Source organism: Bos mutus, chromosome 26, assembly GCF_027580195.1.
Source record: "Bos mutus isolate GX-2022 chromosome 26, NWIPB_WYAK_1.1, whole genome shotgun sequence".
NCBI lineage: Eukaryota > Metazoa > Chordata > Mammalia > Artiodactyla > Bovidae > Bos > Bos mutus.
In genome coordinates, this window is record NC_091642.1 from 14455432 (window position 1) to 14481360 (window position 25929).

The 25929-nt window shown below is 48.9% G+C and overlaps 1 protein-coding gene across 1 annotated transcript in view; it reads right to left on the reverse strand.

Moving 5' to 3' along the window:
* SLC18A2 (solute carrier family 18 member A2) overlaps positions 1–25917 on the reverse strand; it is a 38614-nt gene extending 12697 nt beyond the window's left edge. Inside the window, exons 1-10 of the mRNA XM_070363782.1 lie at positions 25806–25917; positions 25200–25335; positions 23273–23624; positions 13660–13718; positions 13297–13380; positions 12911–13003; positions 11896–11985; positions 11743–11786; positions 11613–11673; positions 8333–8428 (exon numbers count right to left, since the gene is read on the reverse strand). Coding sequence (XP_070219883.1) covers positions 8333–8428; positions 11613–11673; positions 11743–11786; positions 11896–11985; positions 12911–13003; positions 13297–13380; positions 13660–13718; positions 23273–23624; positions 25200–25320 — 1000 coding nt within the window. The 5' untranslated portion in view covers positions 25321–25335; positions 25806–25917. The remainder of the gene's footprint in view (positions 1–8332; positions 8429–11612; positions 11674–11742; positions 11787–11895; positions 11986–12910; positions 13004–13296; positions 13381–13659; positions 13719–23272; positions 23625–25199; positions 25336–25805) is intronic.
* Positions 25918–25929: the final 12 nt, after the last annotated feature.

A 25929-nucleotide genomic window follows, 5' to 3' on the forward strand; every position in this document is an offset into this window, starting at 1 on the left:
CAGCACACGTTATTTTCCACGGACGGCAAACAGAGCTGACCCTTGAACAATATGAGTTTGAACTGCTCAGAACCATTTGCGTGTAGATTTTTTTCAATAGTAAATACTACAGTTCTACACGCCCCATGGTTGGGTGAATCCACTCATGTGGAACCACAGAAACCAAGGCAACTATAAATTATAGCGAATTTCCAACTGTGTGGAGGGTCAGTGCTTCTAACCCCTCCGTTGTTCAAGGGTCAGCTGTACTCTCAGATGGGAAACACCAACTTCATGATTCTCTAGCCAGAAGCATGGAATTAGGAGGCAGGCAGCAAGGTGTTCATTTCAGCTGGGAATTTACCAGCTGAGGCTTGAATGGGTCACTTGAACCTCAAGACAGAGACAGCAACAGCTCCCACTGCACACACCTCACAGGGAGGCTTTGAGGATCACGTGGCAAAGGGAGCACCAAGAGCCTTGGCACCTGCCCTCCCAGCCCGATCCCTGTGCCCTGTCACTCCACACTCACCCCACCTGACCCACCATTCACCCTGGCACGCTGACCTTCCCCACACTGCGGTAAGCTGCTGTGGGCGGGGAGCACTTCTGTCTCCCTGCAGCCTTGCTCCATGGCGGCACACAGGAGGTGCCCAGAATCAGCTGACCATTTAGAAGAAAGACCCTGAGCAAGGATGTTCACTTCACAGAGCTGAAGGCCATCCTTCGAAGGCGCCCCCACTGGTCCAGCAGCCTGCGCCATGGGGAAACAGACAGGGTGCATGTTCGGGAGCCCAGAGGCCCCCCTTCTCTCTCCAAGGTGCATACAGGGCCACACGTGTTCTTTGGACCTCAGGCTCCAAGCTCCCGATTCATGTTCTGACAGCCTCTGCATCCTCTGCCTTCTGGGACCTCCACCACCTCCACCACCGACAGAACCAGCCTCTCGGAACTCAGAGAGACCTCAGTGGGCCTCACGGAGGAACTTCTCCAGTGTCCCAAGAGGGGGCCATCCACCTCTGCTTTAGAGACCATGGCTAGCAACTGACTACCTTTCCAGACAGCCTTTCAGGGGCACCTCCTAGGACAGGGCAGGCACCCTGACACCAAGCCCTAAGCCTTCCCATCATCTCCACCCACCAGCCCTGGTTCATATTCCAGAGCCAAGAACAGCGGGCTTCAACCCCCACCTCACAAGACCCTAGACCAGAGGGGCAGAGCTGCCAGGCCTCTGGGAAAGAGCTGTGCGGCCTCCTGTCACTGGGTCCACACCTCGGGGACAGGCCCAGCCTGGGGGCTCCTCACCTGGCTGGGAGGGGCCCAAGGGGCTCGGGAGAGGTGGGCGGCAAGGTGCCAAGGGCCCACAGAGTGGGGGGTGGGGGGAGATCCCCCCCCACCCCACAGGAGATGACACTGCAAATGGGAACAGAAATCTGATTCTCTGAAGGAAACACAAATCTAGCTCTGAGGCAAGGAAGGAGCCAGGTCACTGGTGGAAAGGTATGGGGTTGGGGGACCATCTGGCCGGAGAGATAAGCCCTGCAAGAGGTCCTCCTGATGAAATCTAGGCAGCCTGTGGCCCGCTATCTAATCCGGATGGCCTGCGTCCCTGACTGACGTGGAAGACTTGACTGTGTTTACGTGTCTGGAGAGGAAGAAGGCGAAGCCGCTGAAGAGCCCTGCGTACGGCCAGGACATGGTCAATTAGGGCGATAAGTCAGTTAATTGGAGAAAACAGAAACACTGGAGCAGCATCTCTGCCCAGGAGCACGTGCAAAGCCAACACGTAGCTCCACTCACAGCCACGCGCCACCCGCCTCCCCACACACACACAGGGCACTGCCTGAGGACCCCTGGAGGCCCCAGTCAGCACAGGCCAGAGGGAAAGAGCCCGAGAAAAACACCTCCCATGATGTCATCCACTGGTATCAGCACTGAGACGGAAGCTCGTCTCATCCTTTGCAAAACTGCTATTCACTAACTTGAGGACAGAAGTCCACGCCTCCTGCGAAGCGCTAAGCTCGCCTTAGGACCCTGGGGAGCCTCCACAGTTCCTCTGCCATCTCCATAGCCAGGAAGTTCAGAGTGAGATTTCTGCTGAGAACTGGCCTTAGCTGAGCTCCCAGAATCTTTCTTCCTTCATTGAATGACTCTTGTTGTTGAGGGTTTGGTTTTGTTTTTGTTTTGTGGCATAATCCACAGACCAGACAATTCTGCATACCCTTTTAAAGTACACAGTTCACTGGTTTTTAGTATATCCACAGGGCTGTGAAACCACCATTAAGATTTAATTTCAGAATGCTTTCATCACCCCCAAAAGAAATCTCACACCCTTTAGCAGTCTCTCCACATCCGACCCAGCTTCTAGCCATTTGGGGCTTTTTAATGAAGGATTTGTTTTGTTTTTTTTTAATGAAAGAACACAGAAATTCAGTGCAGACCCCCAAAGGACTAGTCCCCAGGCCAGGCCAACTGGAATAAGTCTGGAAGATGAGGGACCAGCCCCAACCAGAGGGCAGCATTTGTGAAGATGCCTCTGCAAGGGGCATGCAAGCTCACCCAAGGAAGGCAGTGCTGTGCGGTGCTGTGCTCAGTCACTCAGTTGTGTCTGACTCTTTGCGACCCCATGGACTGCAGCCTGCCAGGCTCCTTTGTCCATGGGGATTCTCCAGGCCAGAATACTGGAGTGGGTTGCCATGCCCTCCTCCAGGGGATCTTCCTGACCCAGGGATCAAACCCAGGTCTCCCGTATTGCAGGCTGATTCTTTACCAGCTGAGCTACCAGACAAAGTTGGGGGGCTCTAAAAATGTGGGCTTATTCAGAACTGAGAGTCTCCATCTGAAGATGTCAGTACATAACGTGAAAGAACCGTGAAAAGAAACTAAACCTCTAGGAAGGACAATTGATAAATTCTTGAAGAAATGTGTATGTGCAAGAACTGGTCTTTCAGATATTAAGCAGGATTCTCAGGCTACAGTAATTAAATAGTAAGGTATTGACAAGGGGATACAGGCAGACAAATGGAACACAAGAGAGAAACCCAGAAACAGACCCGAGAACGAAACGGTCATTTCCAGCAAGTTGGACATGGGAAATATCAGATGGACTCCAGGGGTGCCTGGCTGTAGGGCTGGCTGGCTATAAAGAAAACAGTAACACCAGGTCCTTGTCACACTCTTTTACAGAAAAATGCATTCTCTGTAAAACCAAGAGTTAAATGCAAAAAAAAAGCAACTCACACATTTATTGAAGGAAACTCAGTGAAACAATAATCTTGACATAGGAAAGGCCTTCCTGAACCTGACTTGAAATGATGAAGAAGCCTGCTAAATATGACTCAGGGCATTTTAAATGTTCCAAGTGACAAAAAGGAAAACAACAAAAAAACCCTGAGAATACCTATTAAGTCAAAGGACATACAACAAAGGGCCATATTTGCAAAACATCTGATAAAGATTAATATCTGAACATACAAAGAACACAACTTTTTTAAAAAGGATGAAACAATAGAAAAAAATGGGCAAAGGATATTAATCAGAAATTCACAGTAAAGGGAATAGATATGGATAATAAACATATGAAAAGGTGCTCAATTTCACTCATAAAGCAGAAATAAATCAATATGAGACCCCCCCTTTCTCACATACACTCAATGGGGAAAGGCTGAAAACACCTGTTTTAGTGCAAGGCCACCAAATATCAAAACATAATAAGTTTAGGAATTTGCCCTATAGAGATAGGTACTTTCAAACTTGAGTAGGAATACATGGAAAGGATATTTCACTGCAGTGTGGTTCCTAATGGCAAAAAACTGGAATGAAACCAAATGTCCAGCTAGGGACAGGTGGGAAATGTATGGTCTAATCATAACACAGAACAGAAAGAAATCACTAGTAGGAACGATGGGGACGTCCCTAGTGGTCCAGTGGCCAAGCTGCCACACTCCCAATGCAGGGGGCCCAGGTTCCACCCCTGGTCAGGGATCCAGATTCCACATGTAGCAACTAAGTGTTCGCACGCCACAGCTGAAGATCCTGCTCAGCCAAATAAATAAATAAGTATTTAAATTTAAAAAAGGAATGATGTTATTTAGTTGCCGAGTCATTTCTGACTCTTTTGTGACACCCCTGGACAGCAGCCCAGAAGGCTTCTCTGTCCATAGAATTCTCTTGGCAAGAACACTGGAGTGGGTTGCCATTTCCTTCTCCAGGAGATCGTCCTGACCCAAGGATTGAACCTGCATCTCCTGCATTAGAGGCAGATTCTTTACCACTGAGCCATCTGGGAAGCCAGATTCAGTTAAACAGAGCAGACTGAATCTACAGGGTTTTCTAAATTCCACTTAAATTTTAGTAAAGGAAAACTATAAGAGAAAACTATAGACCCTCCCCTGTCTGCTCAAGGAGAAACAAAATGAAAAAGCAAAATGCAGTGAGAGGGAGATCAAACAGAGGGAGAGAAGCGAGGGACACGGCAGAGAGCTCCGGAACCTTCCACCCGCACACAGAGTGGGCAGAAGCAGTGAGACCTTCGTGCCTCAGAGCCCAGGACGCTCAGGAGCTGCAGGCTGCAGGTGCTGTGAACGAAAGGCTGAGAGTGGAGGCTGTCCACCACAAAGAGGGTGAACCACCCCCTCACCCGCCCCGTCCTCAGTGGTTCACCTGGAGGGAGACAGTTTCTTGAGAGAAACTGAACTGAAGAGGCTCAAAGACCCCAGATAATGACACGGGAGGCTGAAACAGGAGGTGAAGAGAGTCTTCCTACCAAATAGTAAGAGGATATTCTTTCAACAACCCCATCACCACTCCCTAACACACACACAAAACCACTCAGAGAAAATATGAAAAGACTCTTCAAATGTATGATGTGATGACACCAATTATAAAAGCTCAGTAGAGTTCAGAGGATGAAGATGAAGAAATTAGTGGAAACAGGAAAGGCAAGATAAGAAATTAAAGCGTAAAATGTAGGGTCCAACATCTGACCAACCAGAGCACCAGAAAAGAACAGAGAGAAAATGGAAGGGGGGTAGTATTAAAGAAATAATATAAAAAGGTTTCCCAGAACTGAAAGAAGGGGTTTCCCAAGTGAGGAGGCTGCCCATGCTACGCCCAGCAGAGCAGAGGAAAACAAGACTCCTGTCAATCACCATCGTGGGTGCTCAAAACCTAGAGACAAACAGAAGACCCTTCAAGCTCCTGCAGAAGATGGGGAATGAGGACACTGGCCTCCTCAGCAGCGACCCTGGCTGCCAGAAGAACAGGGCAGTGGCCTCAAAACTCTGAAGGAGGACTTCCCTGGTGGTCAAGTGGTTAGGGCTCCACGCTTCCAAGGCAGGGAGCGTGGGTTTGATCCCTGGTTGGGGAACTAAGATCCCACATGCCACACAGTGTGGTCAAAAAAAAATTTTTTTTATAAGATTCTGAAGGAAAAGCATTTCCAACCAAGAATAATATACCCAAACAGACTAGGTCAATCAAACTCAGGATAAAATTGAGGTAAGGATGCATGTATGTGTGCTAAGTTGCTTCAGTCATGACCGACTCTTTGCAACCCTATGGACTGTAGCCCAGCAGGCTCCTCTGTCCATGGGATTCTCTAGGCAAGAACACTGGAGTGGGGTGCCATGCCCTCCTCTGTAAAGACACTTCCAGATATGCAGGATCCCAGAGAACTTTTACCTCAGGAAGCTGCTGGACAATGTGTTCCAGCATAACGAGAATGTAAACCAAAGAGACGAATGCAGGAGAGGAGGGTACAGGAAACAGAAGAGGCAAAGAAGATGCCCAGATATTAGAAGAGAAAAGTCTCAGGATGGCCTAGAGCACAAGTCTAGACTGGAGCAGGAAAACAGAATGACATAGAACAGATGTCCACAAACAAGCAAAAACACGGAAAGGATAGGTCTGTGGATGCACTTGGCTGTATTTAGAGGGTCTCTCATCTCTGCAGGAGAGTTTGAGGGATATATTCACAAATGCTACACAGGAGTCTAAGGAAATGGAAAGACAGCAATTACTACCTACAGGAAAAACAGGCAGCTTGTAAAAGAGAAAGAAACTATCAGCACTCCAGTAGTTAAGACTCCACGCTTCCGCTGCAGGGGCCCTGGGTTCAATCCCTGGTTGGGGAACGAGATTCCACACACACACTAAAAGGAAATAATCACAGAACCCTATACGGCTCATCTTTGAACAATATTTACACAGTCACAGTAATGTCAACACTGAAAGCCAATGTAAACAAAGCCTGTTAGAGAACTGTTTTAGGAGAACAGAGGATGAGAAAACATGTGAGTTGTTTGTTTGATATTCTCAGGTAGAGCAACAATGCCATTAAAGCTTCATCTATTATATTAGGAAGCTGGTGGACAAGTCAGAAATTGGAAAATCAAAAAATAAGGGTGCACACGTTATTAAGAGACATAAAGGAATTAGCAGAGGAAACAACTAAAAGAGTTGAGGGCGAACAAAATTTGAGGAAGGGATTGGAGATGAGAAGGCACTGAGAAAAGACTGCTGTCTTTTCACTACGACTTGTGTAATATTTTACTTAAAAATTATGTACATGTGCAATTTTGATAAAAATTAAAATTTAACTGTGAAAAGTAAATCTACCCATTCTGACACAGAAGCATGAAAACACAAGAGGTCACATGTTGATGTAAATGACAAGATTTCACACGGGCTGGGTTTGCAAGCATTTCATACAGATGGCACAGAACCAGAAAAGACACAAAATTGTTATGTCACAGAGGACTGGGCTGGGAGAAGGGGAAAGATGCATGAGATTTTTTAAAAAATTTTACTTCCTCATTCCCTGTACTTTGGTTTTGAACAATAAGCATGAAAGCAAAAGTGAAAGTCTCTTAGTCATATCTGACTCTTTGCGAGCCCATGGGCTATACAGTCCATGGAATTCTCCAGACCACAATACTGGACTGGATAGCCGTTCCCTTCTCCAGGGGATCTTCCCAATCCAGGGATCAAACCCAGGATTCCTGCATTGCAGGCGGATTCTTTACCAGCTGACTTACCAAGGGAGCCACCAATAAGCATGAATTACTGTATAAATAAAAAAATACTCTAAAAAATGCATCCTCTTAAAAACTAAGTTTGTAACGGATAAAGATGATGTGGTATATATATAAAATGGAATAGTACTCAGCCACAAAAAGAATGAAATAATGCCATTCCAGCAACATGCATGGACCTAGAGATTATCACACTAAGGGAGTAACTCAGAGAAAGACAAATAGCAAATGATACCACTTATTTGCAGAATCTAAAATTTGACACCGATGAACTCATTTAGGGAACAGAAACAGACATGGAAGACTAAATACATAGTTGCTGAATAGGGAAGGCGGGGGAGGGATAAATTAGGAGTTTGGTCTTAGCAGATACAAATTACTACATATAAAATAAACAACAAGGGCCTACTCTACAGCACAGAGAACTATACTCAATATCCTGTAATAAACCATAGTGTAAAAGAATATGTATATGTATGCTTGGGCCTTCCTAGGAGGCACAGTGGTAAAGAATCTGTCTGCCAATACAGGAAACACAAGAGACTCAGGTTTGATCCCTGGGTCGGAAAGATCTGGAGGACGAAATTTTCCTGGAAAACTCTAAGGACAGAGGAGCCTGGTGGGCTACAGTTTGCAGAGTCTCGAAGAGTCAAACATGACTGAGTGACTGAGCACGCATGCATGCATAACTAGATCACTTTGCTGTACATCAGAAACTAACAAAAAAGTGTAAATCAACTATACTTCAATTTTTTAAAAATTGTTTAGTTGCTAAGTTATGTCTGACTCTTTAGCAGCCCCATGGACTGTAGCCCGCCAGGCTCCTCTGTCCATGGGATTTCCCAGGCAAGAATACAAGAATGGGTTGCCATTTCCTTCTCCAGAGGATCTTCCTGACCCAGGGACCAACTCGCATCTCCTGCACTGCCAGTGGATTCTTTACCACTGAGCCACTAGGGAAGCCCCCTTGAAAAATAAAACTAAGTTTCTTGTTATTATCTTTTCCATAAATTTGATTGCTGTCCACATACATTTAATACAATAGTTCAGCTTCAGAAACATGAGGAAATACTGAATGCATTTTTTTCCTCTCTCATTTCTGCTCTTTGTATTAACTGCACCTCTATCAGGCATGATGCAAAAACTGGAGTTGAAAGAAACCCCAAAGCTCACTGCTAACCTAAGCACTGATCCCCTTAAGTGTCAAACAGAAAGAAGCGCTTTAGCATCCTGCCACCAGCAGCTCAGCAGGGCTACAATAATGAGACCTACCCTGGGGACAACAGTTCTAGAATCAGAAGTGCCCAGCCCAGTCTTACCCAGCTGCCACTTGTGGGAACACATGGTCTCCATCATCCAGATGGGCAGGGCTGGCTCCAGCATGGCAATCCCCATGTTTGCGAAGCAGATGGAGCCTTTAAGGGAGGAAGAGGGTTAGTGTCCTTCTGTTTGGGGTCTCCAGTGTCCCCTACCATTCCCAAACACAGCTAAATCCCATGTGCCCACAGCCAGAACAATCAGCTCAGATACCCAGAACATCTACTTTTGTAAGAATAACAGATCAAGGGGATAGTGGGGAGGGTTGTTTCTTTTAAGTACTTGAGACAACTAGCATCTCAGAGTCATAAAGTTTGGAACTGGAGAAAGGCTTAGAGATCACTAGGTTTAAACTTTCCCAATTTATTAGGGAAGTAATGTGCTTGAGGCCACTCAGCAGCTCAGACTGATCACACACAGACTCAGGCAACCTGAGGCTCCTACACTTTGTGCAATCACACAGATATTTCTAATGATGCCCCTGGTTGCTTGAAATTCCAGTGCACTCGGTGCAAATATGCTGGTGAGGAATTTTTCTTTTTAAACAACTATACCTATAGGGTAAATATCCATCATCACTGTGTTAACCAGAACCCTTTGTAAATGCAGAACCTTTGGGAAACACACACACACACACACACACCGCTGTCCGCATTATTCTGAAAGCTTCCTCTGCTGTGCACTGTGAATCCTCTAATTTTCTAGACTTCTGATTCAAAGAACATCGTGCAACCATAATTAAGGTGCTTACAGATGAAAAAAAATTTTTTTTCATTCTTTGTAAATTTAAAGACAGAACATAAAAATGATTTTGAAATGGCTGGACTACCTTCACTCACCTATTTTGTGTTTCCTTAGATTCTGTATTTGTCTATTTGACATTAACTATAGGGCCAAGCTCTGTCTCCCCCGTGAACCAGAGCCCATCTTCTGAGCTCCCTCTTTAGCAACTCTGACCCACGACACCAGTACCCCCTCCCCACCCTAAATTCACCCAGGGAACTGGGGAGAGCACCCAGACTGGGATTATTGAAATTAGCCAACCCTAAACTGCTTACCCTGCCCTGATATTCACATAGAAGCCCCCAGGATCTGGCCTGGGCTTTCCCCAGCCCCTTTCTGCCTCCTGACCAAACCAGTTCCCCATGTGGCCCTGAGCAATGTGGCACGCTCCCTTTTCTTGGGAAACGCAACTAACAAAATCTTCCTTCAGTGGTATTGACCTCTCTGTGTCATCCATCACTCAGTCATCTCCATAAACTGACAAAGGAGACACACCAGGCTCCCAACTAACCCCTCCCCCTGGCCAGGCTGCCCAGACCTGTGATGGCCTGACACTGAGTGCTGGCTGGGTCTCTGTACTTCCTCCATGGCGGGTCGGGGGACACGTAGGAACAAGACAGGTCAGAGAAGGTCAGATAGAGGCAGGGGCAGGAAGGTCACAGGCAGCAACACCTGCCCACACGTCTGGTGCAGGGTGGCATCTCTGGGCCTTCACCTCTTACCACACATGTCCTCACCCCCAGCTTAGACAGCCAGGGCTCCAGGGGAATCCCAGCTCTGGAATGTCTTCTGTGTCTTGCAGGGGGCACACAGAAGGCCCCCTCCAGGAGGCGGTCACCACGGTAGGCTTACTACCCTTTGGTCAACGGGTCTGACAGACAAGGTCTAGACCAGGGCCACATGCATGCCCCTTGAACCAAACCCAGTGGCAGACGGCTTAACCAAGTCTGCCTGGGTATATAGGTCAACCCAATCTCATAATTCATCCCACCTGCTCCTCCCCTCCTTGGTAACAAAATGTTCATTCTCTACATCTGTGTCTCTATTTCTGCTTTGTAAATAAGATCCTCTGTACCAACTTTTTCTGATTTCACACAGATGTATACACACTATTGATGCATATATAAAATAGATAACTAAGGAGAACCTACTGTATACCACAGGGAACTCTACTCAATGCTCTGTGATGACATAAATGGCAAGAAAAATCCAAAAAGGGAGGGATGTGCTTAGTCTCCCAGTCATGTTTGAATTTTTGTGACCCCATGGACTGTAGCCTGCCAGGCTCCTCTGTCCATGGGGATTCTCCAGGCAAGAATACTGGAGTGGGTTGCCAAGCCTGCTTCAAAAAAGGAGGGATACATATATGTATATACATACATATATATAGCTGATTTGCTTTGTTACACAGCAAAAACTAATACAAAACTATAAAGCAACTATACTCCAATAAAAATTTTTAAATATTAATAAAAAAATCAGCCTTCATGTCTGTGACCCCTGCTTAGACACACCTAAGCCTAACAGGAGGGAACCCACACTGCACGGCTCCCCTGACCTCAAGGGCTGCTGCTGACCACTGTGTCCAGGCCCAGGCCACCTAAGACTAGTTTCTCACGAGGCAGTTTCAGGCCCAGGTCACAGGGATGGTCCTGGGAGGATGGTCACTTGGATGGATACAGCCCATTATCCTCCACAAGAGCCACAGCACCCCACGGCTTCCTTTGACCCTCTCTCTGCTAAAAACACAAAGGATGTCTTCTGGTTGCTGCACAGGATACCCTCTGCGGAAAGGGGGCGCCCCTTCACCCTCCAGTGCCCTGCTGTCGGTCTCCATTCCCAGATGCCAAGGTGAAATCAGACCACCCACCTAAGATGCCTGCAGGGAGCCCACAGACCCATTCCGGAAGCCCAAGGCCAAACAGTGATGCCCGCTGACACAAACACAGCGAACAAGCTTGGCCCCAAACAATCCTCCATGGAGGGCATCTCTGTGACTCAGACATCTTTGCCCCAAATGCAAAACAACAAAGCAGCTTGGCTGTGTCAGAAATCAACGACGGAAGAAAAACATTTCTTCTGATATGTGACCTCTTTGTGCCTTTTATGTTTTTCTACAGCCCAACGTTTCCAGCACGGAGAAGGCAATGGCGCCCCACTCTAATACTCTTGCCTGGAAACTCCCATGGATGGAGGAGCCTGGTGGGCTGCAGTCCATGGGGTCGCGAAGAGTCCAATATGACTGAGCAACTTTACTTTCACTTTTCACTTTCATGCATTGGAGAAGGAAATGGCAACCCACTCCAGTGTTCTTGCCTGGAGAATCCCATGGACAGAGGAGCCTGGTGGGCTGCCGTCTATGGGGTCGCACAGAGTCGGACACAACTGAAGTGACTTAGCAGCAGCAGCAATGTTTCCAGCAGCAAAACCAACACTGGTCCTCACCACCCACCCCCACCTGCTTGATGGGGAAGTGCCGGGGTGCTGGGGGAGCCCCACCTGCAGCGATGAGGATGTATGGGTCCCTCAGCAGGGTGGTGAGTGGCGTCCCCTTCTGGCTCTGTTGGGAAAACAGGAGTTAGAAGAGGCCATGCGGCCACCACAGTGCCCACCTGGCCCCGCTGCTCACCTCTGGCTGTACCCGGGACGGCTGGAGCACAAAGAGCTGAATGGCTACGGGAGGAAAAAGGAGAGGTGAGGCCCCGAGCACCTGCCCACAAGGATGCTGAGCCCCAGGGCCCCGAGGTCACGGCCAGGGGTCCCAGAGGACTCACTCACTCACCTCCATCCAAGAGCACCAGGGCAGCCAAGACCAGGAACGGAGCTGTCTTCCCCACAAACTCGTACAGCACACTCCCAAAGGGGGGGCCCACTGCGAGGAAGACAGAGCGGGGCTGGTACCGGGCCCAGGACTGCCGACCACCCCCTCGACCAGAACCATCTTCTTCGTGCTCCTCTCGCGATGCGTGCTCAGTTGCTCAGTTGTGTCTGACTCTTTGTGACCCCATGGACTGTAGCCCACCAGGCTCCTCTATCCATGGGATTCCCCAGGCAAGAATGCTGAAGTGGGTTGCCATTTCCTACTCCAGGGGATCTTCCTGACCCTGAGAGCAAACCCTCCTCTCCTGCGTCTCCTGCACTGGCAGGCAGATTCTTTACCATGAGCATCACCTGGGAAGCCCCTCTACTTGGTTCCAGACAGTATGTGAAAGGACCACCCTATATTCTGTTCAGGAGTGTTAAACCACCCTGGCAACTCCTCTAAGTGGTTTTACACCTGAGACATGGACAAGAGCCTAGGAGGGAAACTCCACAAGTAAAAGTCAGAGAGAAGTAAGGCCTAGGCACAGACATGCATAGGAAAACAGGCCAGGGAGGACTGCAGGGTCCTTATGAAGCAGCAGACAGGGAGGGACTGTGGGCCCCCAGACGAAGGTCAGGAATGTACAGAGAAGGCAGACGACCTGGATCTGTCAGGGAAGGTGCCTGTTCCTGGTCTGGGAGCTCAGCCAGAGCAAGTGGTGGAGGCAGGCTCAGAAAGTGGGGAGGTCCTCGGGCGGGATGGAAACTCAGAGAATGTTCTAGGGCAGGGACCTTGGCAGAGCATCCTGTTCAAGACTCGTTTTCATCTGGGTTGGGAAGAGAGGACTGGGGAGCCCAGGACCACCCAGGTCAGGACATGTCCCATTTTTCAAAGTCTCCATGAAAGGAGGAAGGAGACAGAGGACAGTAGAGTGAAAAGGGGCTCAGTGTCCCACACAGGACAGACCTGTCCCTCTACGGCGGCCCTCACCCACCTAGGACCCCCATGGCCAGGCCTCCCAGGGCGATCCCCATGGCGTTGCCCCTCTCCTCGTCATCTGTGTACACGCTGGCCAGCATGCCCATGCCTAATCAGGGAAAGAAATGGTGGTAGCCAAGCTCCGGAAGCAACAGAATTATCTTCAGGACTCGCACCCCTGCCCACCCCCAGCCCAGACGGTGGTCTTCCCACACCTGCCAGACCAACAAAACATAAGGTCAAGCAACATCCAAAAACCCATCACCCACCACCACCACCGATACCTTGATTGCCTGAATTATTCCAGCTCATTCCGTAAAGGGTCGCCAGCCAAGGCGGTGCCCATGGTCCTCCCACAGACCAAAGCCCCCGGGGCACAGACTTAGTCGGTTCCACACCTACCAGCTACAGATGAGCAGGAGGAACCGATGCCCTGCAGGGACCTGGCGATCAGCAGGAAGGCGTAGCTGCGGGAGAAGGCGAACACTGCGGAGAGAGTGGCCAGGCTGGCACGGTGACCAAATCTGCTCAAACAGGACCTTTCTAAAGGCCTCCCTTAACTTGATGAGGGTACTTCTGGATTAATCACATCATGCTTTGGCTCCCTGAAGACCTCACCCACCCTGAAGACCCTCACTCCTTTCTGCAGTTGTTGCCAACATACCTACCCCCACTCCCATCCCAGCTGTGTTCTCAATTCCCAGCTGGTGGTGGTCAGAGCCCACCCAGTGACCCAAACTCAGAAGGCAAATGTCAGACACTTACTAACTGTTGAGATAAACATGATGCAGAATCCCGTAAACATGGGAATTGGGTAGCCAATTCTGCAAAACAGAACCACAGAGAGAACCTAGTGACTGCTCCGTATTTCTATTGAGTTTCTCCTATTAGTCTTTGGGATCTGGTGGATAAGCGTCTGGTCAACTTTTCTAAAAATTCATATAGTTGGTGCTTCCTCCGTGACCTTTTGGTGTTTGACTGTCTTAGAACGTGAATACATTTAGGGACTGCCACTCTGAGGGGAAATTTCTCTGGCATAAATGTTAATAAAATCTTGGCAAGTAACCCAGAACACATTCAAATACATAGCCCCTGTTTCCAGCATTTTGTAAAACTTTCTTTAATTAGAGTCTTGGCTGAAGCTTCCCCAGAGGGACAGCTGCAATCAAATGATTCTAGTAAAAGGTCATCAAGAGATTCCATGGGCAGCAGACACAACTGCAGTACGTCTAAGAGGCATCAGGAAACAAGGACATTTCCAAATCTATCTTCACCTTGACCCTGATACAGGCCTTGTTTTCTGTGCAAAAATTTCAACATCCTAATTGCTCCATAAGACCACAGAGCACAGGGCTCCGCCACCAGGCAGACAGAAGAGGTGGGGAGACCTCAACGTCTGGGTATCACACCCTTGGCTGGACACCTGGCCTTGCCATTTAACTCAAGTAGATCTCCCCCAAGGCTCAAAGAGAGACCACCACCCACTTCCCAGAGGTGGAATGCTAAGTCCCTTCAGTCATGTCCAACTCTTTGCAACCCCATGGACTGTAGCCTGCCAGGCTCCTCTGTCCATGGGATTCTCCAGGCAAGAATACTGGAGTGGGTTGCCATGCCCTTCTCTAGGGGATCTTCCTGACCCAGGGAGTGAATCCACATCTCTTATGTCTCCTGCACTGGCGGGTGGGTTCTTTATCACTGGTACCACCTGGGTGGTGGATTGGGTATGATATGAGACATGGCTATTAAGCTGCTACCGGGGCACCCGGAACATGACAAGTGCTTCAGAAATTTTGCTTCATCCCTCATTCTCTTCCTGTTTTCCCTACCAGTTTCTGCAGATTAAGCAAGCAGGTTGTCCCTGTCATATAGATGGCACATGAAAGTAAAGCAGCTTCCTGCCCCCTGGCCTCCTTTCTGCCAGGAACAAATCACAAAAAAGCAGGGGCCGGGACTGGCTGAGCTACAGCCCTCGAGATCTGTGTCACAGCCCAAAATAGCCCTGAGCATCTCCAGGCCTCATCTTCCTCCAGCCCCAGACATTCAAGACCCTGGAGAGAAACCCAACGAGGAACAAGGAGCCCTGAGTACCAGTCACACAACCTGGGAGGGCTCTTCTACTCAAGGCTGGAATGAAAAATCATAACAATACCTTCACCTAAGGGTACACTCCATTCTCCAAGCACTTCCACCCATGAGCTCCCTGATGTGATAAGAGCAGATGGACCACTTCCACATGTTACAGATGAGGTATGAAAAACTGACTTGTCTGATGTCCTAGGGCTAATTCCACTCAGGGCCATTCCATCCAGTCCTTCTCCTTGCAGACTTACTCTACTAACCTCCCCAGGTAGCCAAAAGGCATATATGGTTTTAAACAGAACCTTCTAAAAGTTCTGGTCCCACTTACATAATTTTTTAACTGCTTCATGTGCATCCAGGAAACAGCATCATAAAATCATCGCATTCTCAGGCAATCACCACCCCACAAACCGATGCAAAGACTCCTCTGCTGTGACCTGAAGTGAGCTTGTAACTCACAAAACAGGCTTTGAAGCCAATCTGGTGAACTAGGAAAGATACCGAGGTGCTGAACTGCAGTTCAGATGCCATCAAATGACAGCTGCTCGTCTACACCAGCCCCAAACCGACTGCTCTGTGCTTACTTCTGCAGGCAAAAGAAACCTGCTCACAACACCAGATCACCAGATCCAACACGGCACTAATGGAAACTGATGAAGGAAACTTCCAGGAGGCTCAGAGAGAAGTCACAGGCAGTTTATTTTCTCAGCAACTATTGCATGTCCATAAAGAAGGCTGAGCGCCAAAGAATTGATGCTTTTGAACTGTGGTGCTGAAGAAGACTTTTGAGAGTCTCCTGGACTGCAAAGAGATTAAGCCAGTCAATCCTAAAGGGAATCGACCATGAATATTCATTGGAAGGTGAAGCTCCAATACTTTGGCCACCTGCTGCAAAAAGCTGACTCACTGGAAAAGACCCTGATGCTGGGGAAAACTGAGGGCGGGAGGAGAAGGGGACAACAGAGGATGAGATGGTTGGATGGCATCACCGACTCAATGGACATGAGTTTGAGCAAGCTCCAGGAGCTGGTGAAGGACAGGGAAGCCTGGTGCTTGCAGTCCATGGGGTCACAAAGAGTCAGACACGACTGAGCAACTGAATAACGCTGCATGTCTGGGGGAAGAACAAACACACAGCTGCCCTGGAATGAACAGAGGCTTCTTATCCCTTTCAACATCCAGCTTGGAAAACCACTGACTTAAGCCAAAGCTATTGGAATACCAGTAATATTACATCCAGTTGACAGCCCAGCCACTGACCAAGGTCACCTGGCAGGACACAGCTGGTGTGAGCGCCTTCTTAGCAGGAGGCTCCAGCACTCCTGGAGACGATAAGCGTGCAGTCACCTGTGACTGTTACAATTCCATGTGGTAGCTGGCTCCAGTCCTATTTTCAGATGGCCACATGGAGGCTCAAGAGATTTAAGTAACTTGCCCCAAAGTCAGGGCAGAGGGCATAATCTTGAGTGTCGATGAGGCTGGGTCCTACTAGTATACACTTTGGTGGGGACACCAGTCGCAGGAGCAGAGGTTCACACAGGGTGCATGGGACGTGTGTCCACAGTACCTGTTAATACCAGGTGGCTGGGTACCCACAGGACTGCGCACTTACGGATGATTCTTTTAAACCAAGACCAGGTGTTGTGTTTTTCTCTAAAAATGCAGCAGCTACTGTTGTGTTTCTCAGTTGCCTTGGGATTTTAATAAAGCATGACTGGAAAACCAAATGGCAAAGCTAGAAGGAAACTCAAAGGCTGGCCAGTCCAAACCCCCATCTCGGATGAGAAAGTCAAGGTTCAAAGGTGGAGCCTGTGACTCAGCCACAACTGCAGAGCAAACCAGACACTTTGGGGATCACTGGGATCCTGCTGCTTCCTTCTCACTACCAGACTCGTGTGCCCTACGCTTTCAACACTGGCCAAGCCACTGGCAGGGTTGCCCAGTGGCAAATGCTGGGCAGCGTCCTTCTCTGGAGCTCAGCCCCAAGGCAAATGCAGCCCAATGGGCAGCTCCTGTCTCTCCACCCTCAGAATGCCCTGTCCCCCTGAACACCTGCCTCACAACAGCTGCCCAAGGCCCCAGGGTCACTGAGTGGTGGGCAGATGGCCACTGTCCTTTCTCCCTCCCCACAATGTCTCCTAAATGGTCAGAACCTCAACTGACATTAGTCATAAATGTCTGATTTGGCCTCCTGCCGCAATTCAATGCCATCTCAATTAAAGTGATACTGAGCCGAGCCATGTCTGACGCGGCAAACCTTTACCTAAGCATCCCATTATCACCCCTTCGTGAGTCATCCTGGCCCACAGTCATCTCCACAGGGCATCAGGGAACAGTTAATCCAATTGGAATAAGAGTAAAAATTGTATATTTGAATCCTAGAAGAGAGTGCAAAGCAATAAAAGTTACATGTATTATGTATCCATACACAGTCAGTGGAGAAACCCTATTATGTTCCTAAATTATCACTGGCAATCAATACTTGTTCTCTATGCTACGGACTAGTTTATCTCTACCACAGAGATTAATGTAAGCTCTTGTCCCAGGCTTGCTAAGATCTGCCTCGGTTCCCTCTTCTGGGTAAATAACCAAAGCAAGGACGCAGAATAGGGGACAGAGAAGGGAACAAACTGCCCCAGAGGAGACAAGAGGTGACATCTCCCTTTGCAATTATCTCAACACACTCCTAAACGGTGAACAGCAGTAAACAGAGAGGTATTTTACATTTCCTAGTGGCTCAGTGGTGTGCAGCAGACACAGGGTCCATCCCTGGAGCGGGGAGATCCCCTGGAGAAGGGAATGGCAACCCACTCCACTATTCTTGCCTGGGAAATGCCACGGACAGAGGAGCCTGGCCAACTCCAGTCCACTGGGTCACAAAAAGTCCAACAGGACTTGGAAGCTTGTGGTCAACCATTTCATAAATAAAAGAAAATCCTTAGGTTTAGCCCCTGGGTCTGTCTCTTTCAGTTACAACGTGCGTGGAGTGAGCTACATGAGTCTTGAATTTCTTACTCTCCCGGGTGTTCCTTGATGCACAGATCACGTGAGGGCTCTGCTCCCATGGGAAGGACCCAAATCCACGGCCAGCTTGTTCTGATTTCAACGCAAACACTCTGTCACACCCTCTCCATCCTCACGACGTCTGGGATGGGAGATCCCTTCCCAGAGTGGCAGATTTCCCTGTCCATGGAGACGCTTTTTGAAAAGGTCACTGCTTATTGCTATAGAACCCACTTCAGACCAACTGCCTGAAGCTAGAGAAAAAAAACCCACAAAAACACACAGTCGATTTGGTGGGGATTTCATGCCCTGCAGCTTTCTCCCTGTCGTTCAGATGTGGGCTAAGATTTGTGAGGAAGAATACCTGGCTTTCAAATATACTAGGTAACTATGGAAATAAATTAAGCCACTGATGCTGGTTTGATAAAAAGCAGACCACTGAGACAGCGACAAGCTGAGGAGGGAGCTCTCCCCACCCCCTTCCCCGGAGTTAACCCTTTCCCAAGCCGTCGGGTTCATTTGGAATATCTTGGGTCTAAAGATACAACTACCATGTAAGCCTTCTGTTAAGCAAGTGAAGACCATGGTGCCATGTTCTTAACTTGACTTACGGAAGAGAGAAATGTAGAGGTGGTTTTCACATTGTTTACCTCCCTGGAACATGCTTTTTATGTGTGTGCCTCTAAAACCCACTTACTGGGCCAGATGACAACAGCTGTTGCTCGTGTAAGTCCTTCTACTCCATTTCACTCACAAGTGCGATCATGAAACGAAGAGTTAAACTGGAATTAGAGAAGAAGTCACACAAGCCTCAAAGATGGCAATCAAGTCAAGACACACACCCACAGGCTCTGGAACGTGTGTTACTGGGCCTGTGATCACCACCCTCACCGTAGTCAAAATGTCCTTTGTTCCCTATCTGTTCACAAATTATTCAGTGAAAATATGCTACCTACAGAAGAAATGAAACGGGAATTACTTGTACCATCTAGCAGCAAAGTGAGCATTTAAATACTCCCAAGAATCGTCACTGGCCCTGGGATTTCTTTGGAAGGAATGATGCTACAGATGAAACTCCAGTACTTTGACCACCTCATGTGAAGAGTTGACTCATTGGAAAAGACCCTGATGCTGGAAGGGATTGGGGGCAGGAGGAGAAGGGGACGACAGAGGATGAGATGGCTGGATAGCATCACTGACTCGATGGACGTGAGTCTGAGTGAACTCCGGGAGTTGATGATGGACAGGGAGGCCTGGCGTGCTGTGATTCATGGAGTCGCAAAGAGTCGGACACAACTGAGGAACTGATCTGATCTGATCTGAAGAATCGTCATATTTTATTTTCATGGTTTGACATGAGATCTTACCCAATATTTAAAACAAAAGACAGGAGGCTGCCTTCTGTTGTCACCCACTCACAAAAGCCACTCACATGGCAGCATCGTGACCACAAACAATGGGGTGCTGGACTGTAATGCGGGGGTTCAACGGGTTATGATGGGTGTGACACTGGGTGTCTCATTTTACACAACTGAAGTGACTTAGCAGCAGCAGCAGCAGCTGCTTACAGCAAAAAGCTTTAGAAATGAGTGGCTCCAAGCTCCCTACTACATCTCTGGAGATGCAAGAGGTCTCTTTTTTCCCCACTGTCAGAAGCATTGCAGGGACACCAGGAGGCTGGGCCAGCATGCATCGTGGGATGGAAAAAGATATTTTTCTAGGGCCAGGGAGGTGGGTGAGGATTGAGGTCCCTCAGATCAGGCTGATTTTTCCTAAGCTCCCTCCCACTGAATAAAAATAGCATCCAACAACTCACTGTTTGTACTTTTCCTCATTCAGCCTGGGGCACCCAGGGAGAGCCCAAGTAGATGCAAAAAAGGCAGATTTTACCTATATTATTTATATTCCGTAACTAAAGGTACGAACTGGGTTAACAGTAAGCTGGTGGAAAGAACCAGAAGACAGGAAGACATCAGCCAGAGTGTGGACAAATGCTTTCTCCTCCTGAGTTGTTTAGTCGCTAAGTTGTGTCTGATTGTTTCTCGACCCCATGGACTATAGCTAGCCATGCTCCTCTGTCCATGGGATTTTGCAGGAAAGAACACTGGAGTGGTTGCAATTTCATTCCACTGAGTCACTGAGGAATCCTATCCTCGTGAGTGGCAAATCCCTTTGGCTATAAAGCAGGGGTCCCTAACCTTCAGGATCTAATGCCTGGTGATCTGAGCTGGAGCTGATGTAATAATAACAGAAATAAAGTGCACAATATATGTAATGCTTTTGAATCATCGCCAAAGTATCCCCCACCCCCTACCCATGGAAAAATTGTCTTCACAAAACCAGTCCCTGGTGCCAAAAAGGTTGGGGACCACTACTATAAAAATACTAAGACACCCCCAAAAGCTTTTGCTCAAGCCTCCTCAAGATCTGATGCTTCATGTTTTAACTACTCTTTAATCAGAAACATATTAACCAAGTGTAAAATGCTATTTTAAACTCAGTTCTTTACAACCCTGAAAATGTGAGTCACATATCTCGTTGGTAATTGCGGATGTGATTGGCACAAATTACATCAAAAGGCTATTTGCAATGGCTCACAAGGGAAGAGTCGGTAAACAGAAATATATTTATCACTTCTCTGAGCAGAGCCGTAGAGTGCCCAGAAATGCTGCAAGTCCCCAAATTCATATCTACTGGGCTTGGAAAATATTAGAAAACATTACTTATCATGAGCATGTTGGAGGGACAACTGAGTTTGTTCAATTGTTTTGCCTGCCTGCATTGATATTAAAATTTGTTTCCATTTCCACATTACAAGGCAGTGCTAGAAGACGAAGATTATTTTGAAATTTGCTGGAGAGCTGGGAGAAATCAGCTAGGGAGGAAAATTTTGTTCTTGACAAGTTCCACCATACAAATAGACTAAATTTCACAGGTCACTAAAGGAAATTAGTTTTCTCTTGGAAGATAATTTTTTTTAGGAGGCCCAAACACAAGCCTTGCATGCATGCATGCTAAGTCGCATCCAACTCTTTGCAACCCCATGGACTGTAAGACTGCCAGGTTCCTCTGTCCATGGGATTCTCCAGGGAAGAACACTGGAGTGGGTTGCGATGCCCTCTTCCAGGGGATCTTCCCAACCCAGGGATCGAACCTGCGTCTCCTGCAGCTCCTGAATTGCAGGCAGATTCTCTACCGCTGAGAATGGCTGCAATGTCAAAGTATTTGGAGTATATAATAGGGCAAAAGTCTCTCTGGTTTTAAACAGATTCTCTACCGCTGAGGTGGCTGCAATGTCAAAGTATTTGGAGTATATAATAGGGCAAAAGTCTCGCTGGTTTTAAACAAGCTCCTGCCCCTTGGCATAAGCAAAGCATTAGAAACGAAAATGGGATTTTTTTTTAAGCTTTTCATTTGCCATTTACATTTGGAAGATTGGAACGCTCACATCATTTCCACCAAGTTTCTAAGTATTGCGCTGTACAGCTAGTGACATTCATGTTCAAGTGATTGGCAAGGTGTTATTACAATAACGTCCTCAATTTTCCCATATAGAATTTGAGCTGTTTACTTTCTCAGAATACAAAACCCTGAGCTGTTTTCTGTAATTATACCAGATGCATTTTAAGGAGCACTCTTAGGCGTCAGAAAAGAAAGAAAACCCTGTAAACCACAGAGGTCTGCCTGGTTTTCCTCCTGAAGAATAGACGAAATGCCGAACGCCACCTTAATAATGGTGCCTCTTGGTGGGCTCCCAGTCTGCCCAGCGTCCTGCATTCATCTGCTCAGCATTTTAGGCAGCAGCCTGGTAACACTGCCACACAGCCTACAGGCTGGATGTGGCCTGGGAAGGTTAAAATGGATTCACTGGCACCACCCAGTCCAGAAAATCACATCGCAGAGGTAGAAAAGCTGCTTCCATCCGACTCACCATGGGTACCCTACCAGAAATCGTTGTTTCAGAGGACTGCTTGTGTGGAGGAAGGCAGGCCTGCTGTGGCCACTTTGAGCCCCTGCTGCCACCCGAGGCCTTGTTGCCTCATAGAGCCCCCAACCCTCCAGAGTTGGCCCCACTCTCAGCCACACAGGACCCCTCTATTGTCACCATCTTGATACGATTAGCAATATTTTAATAAAAGACTAGGCCTTGGAGGAGGAAATGGCAACCCACTCCAGTATTCTTGTCTGGGAAATCTCATGGACAGAGGAGCCTGGTGGGCTACAGTCCATGGGGTTGCAAAGAGTCGGACAGGACTGGGTGACTAACACTTTCACTTTTCACTTTCCCTGACTCTTCAACTTAGCTTTGGAACCTCTAGTGGCTCCCAAGTGCTCCTGCAACAAACGCCTACTCCTCTGTCATCTAGCACGTGGGGCTCCTCATAGCCCAGCCCCGCCCAGTCCCCCAGACCTGCCCTCCTCAGTTCTCTGGACCCCTCTTTTGCTCTTTCCCACCTCTGGTCCTTGTCTTTGTTTGTGCGTCTAAGCCTGCTTCACAGGTAGGACTCTGGGCACCGGAGTTTTTCTCCACCGTTTTTCACATCTCTGCTTTTGGGGTCACACTGTTTAGATGGGAGCCCACCACCACTGCTCACTCTACCAGCTCCCACTCTTTGCAACAGACACCTCCTCCCCTCTTTTGCAAGCCCCCTGTCCTGTGCTTGCAGCCCCCAAGTCCTGGGCAGAGCTGGACCACCTCAGCTGGAGACAAACAAATATTAGCTGGATGGCCACCAACAATGGAAATGTGAACCATTATTCAGAAAAACTGGGTCTCAAAAGACTCCAGAACATCTGGATTAATATAAAGCTTGTGTGGGCAGCTTGAATTATTTGGGGAAAAAAAATTCTCTTCGTTGGTGTGCACATGGACACAGCTCAGCATGTGGCAGGGGATGGTGCACTGCCCAGGGCCTCAGTGTCAGAGAGCTGCTTCCTCTATCAGCAGGACTATGGATCACATGCCATGTTCCCCAACTGGCCATCCACACGAGCCTTGACCAAGCCAACCCTGAAGGAAACCACTTTGGCTGTCTATTGGGAAGTCCATGACCAGAGGTGGAAGAGAAGAGAAAGCCACGTGGCACATACAATCCCACGATGATGGCCACGGTGGCAATGAAAAGGAGCACCAAATGGGAAATTGCGACTGACTCAAGAGGGAAACACAAGGTGAAGGAGACTGGATTTCCCCTCCAGCTTTGGATCTCCAGACTCTGATCAATGAATGAGAAACAAAATGATCTGAAACAATATTATGAATATTTAGCTCCTTGACCGAAACAATATAACCTACCTGTTGGTCAACAGTCCTATGAACGGGTTGGTGAGGAGCTGGACAGTGGCTTTCGAGGCAAACAGCAGCCCGACCTGCACATTCTCATTCAGGAGGTCTTTGTCTTCACTGGGACAGTCGGAAGAGGCCGAGGACGAGTTAGTGGCCATGTGCTGCGTGGTGGCCTCGTGCACCAGCGCCCCCTGAAGGTGGTCGGTGCTGTTCCCGGTGACCATGGTGGAGTTGTCATAATAGGAGAAGATGTTCTGGAAGCTCCCGGGGGCGGAGGCTGTGAGCCCGGGCTTGGCGGTCTGGATTTCTAGAGCATCTTTCTCATGCTCAATGCTGTACAAGTAACTCGGGATGATGGGGACTGGGGACAAGAGCAGGACAACGGTGATTACAGTGAAAGCTTCCCTGGGACCAAAGCCAGCAAAACTGTGGTCTTGTCAAATGCTAAATGAGACCCAGAGAAGTGGCGTGTCTGCCTCAGGAAAGGGAACCTCTGCACCGACACTGAACAATTTCATGCTGTTTAGCTCTGGGAAAGATTGAGGGCAGAAAGAGAAAGGGGTGACAGAGGATGAGATGATTAGAGGGTATCACTGACTCAGTGGACTTCAGTTTTAGCAAATTCCAGGAGATGGTGAAGGACAGGGAAAGCTGGTGGGCTGCAGTCCAAGGGGCTGCAAAGAGTCGGACACGACTGAGCGACTTAACAACAACAAGCTCTGAGAACAAAGCCCCAGAGGCTGCGAGAGCTCTCAGGGCCAGCAGACCTGACCAGCCCCAGAGCTCCCTGTGCTTCTTACAGGGCTCCTTCATAGGAATATTTTAGGAAAGGAAAGAAAGATGCAATCTGAAATCTAGTCCGTGGTGACCTGGGGTCAACCAGGGCTTCTCAGAAAGAGGCTAGAAAGACCTTTAAGTGAATGAATCAGGAAAACAGAAACCTAAATTTCATTATGTGTCTTAGAGAAAAAAAAAAAAATTAACCGGCAGGAAGTAATAATTTGGAAATTCTGCACTAGACTCACTTTATCTTTCTATTACTTGAGGGGGAAGCAGCAATGTTTCATACAACTTGGCAAATTCAAGACTTCCTGAGACTTTCATAAAGGAAAAGAAAGCTGATGTAATCGAAGCTTTGGGCATGTGTATAACAGAGGATTCAAGACAAAGGAGGACACAGGCCCTTGTTACTCTACTGGGATGAGCCCCAAAGCTCCCATATTTCTGGAAGTGAAAACCTGACTCTCTGGTGCTCTGAAAACTGTCCAGAGAGAAAAACTTAAACAGAGACAAGGGAAATGACCCTTTAAAAAGTCATTTTTTATTCATTAAAAATTGGGGTATTTTTCAGGAAAATATGCGTGCCAAACCTGTTGTTCATGGGGCTAATTAAGAGACCTGGATGTCAATTATGTAGCTGTTCAAAAATCTATTTCAGCAAAAAAAGATGAAAACCACCAGTTAAAACTGCTCTTGATTGGAGTCCTGACATGTGTCCATGTCAAGTCATCTGCAGAGTCGCTACATTTAAATGTCCCTTCCCTCTATGGAGGGAGGTATGCTGACTGTGGTGACAGACCACATTATTAACCCACCTTTTTCGGGGGTCGTAATAATTATTATAATATTATTCTGAATCCTGGAAATTGCTCTTCCTTCATAGAATATTAAAAAAAATTTTTTTTTATCGTGTTGAAAGTGACAAGGGGAAGCAGGAAATTATCAGGAGGAAACATAAGTTCTGGGTTTTATCTGATGTCACAGTTTTTTGACCGGACCTCCAGGAAAACGAAGCCGCAAACGCGGCCACTAGCCTAAGCGAGGCAGTCTCGGGCGGGGAACGTCTTTTTGAAAAACGTATTCTCTCCAACCTGGCCGCACCGCGCTGGGGTAAGCGGGGCGCGCCGGGGGACTGGGACGCCGGGTCTGTACGTACCCACAACCGTGAGCAGCATGTTGTCCAGCAGCAGCGCGAGGAACACGATGAACAGGATGAGCTTCCGCGAGTGCCGGCTCTCCTGAAGCCGGCGGAGCAGCGCCAGCTCGCTCAGGGCCATGACTCCTGGGCTCGGCTGCGGGCGCAGCGCGCGGTCAGGGACCGTACGGGGCCGCGGGCTCCCTCGATCCCAGGGCTCGCCCGGCCCGGCCCGCCGGAGGGGCGTTCGGGGAGCGGCGCTCACCTGGCGGCGCCAGACGGTCCCCGGCGTCCCACCCTCGGCTCACGTGCGGCGAGCGCGTTCTCACCGGCACCTGCGCTCCGGGGGTAATAACGCCCGCGAGCGCCGTCGGGGCGCGAGCCCCCGCCACGCCCGGCTCTCCGCCGCCCGCGCCCACTTCACCCTCCGCGCGCTCGGAAAGGGCTGCACGCCACCCGCGCACCAGGCGTCCTGCACCTCGGCTTTCCCGGGACCCCTCGGAACCCCGCGCGTGGCGCCTCCGGGGGCTTCCCCTGTCCTCGGCCGGGCCCCGCTCTCCCGCGCGTCCGGGCGGCGATCAGTCCCCAGCGCCGAGCCCCGCGGGCCGGGAGCGGGGTCGGCCTTACCTCGGGGTGGTCTGCGGCTGCCCGCCCTGGCCGCCGTGGGCTCCGTCTGGCCGGCCGGCTCCGGTCGCAGTCTCCACCCCAGCGCCCGGCCGCCGCCGCTCAGTTTACTGGGTCCGGCTCTGAC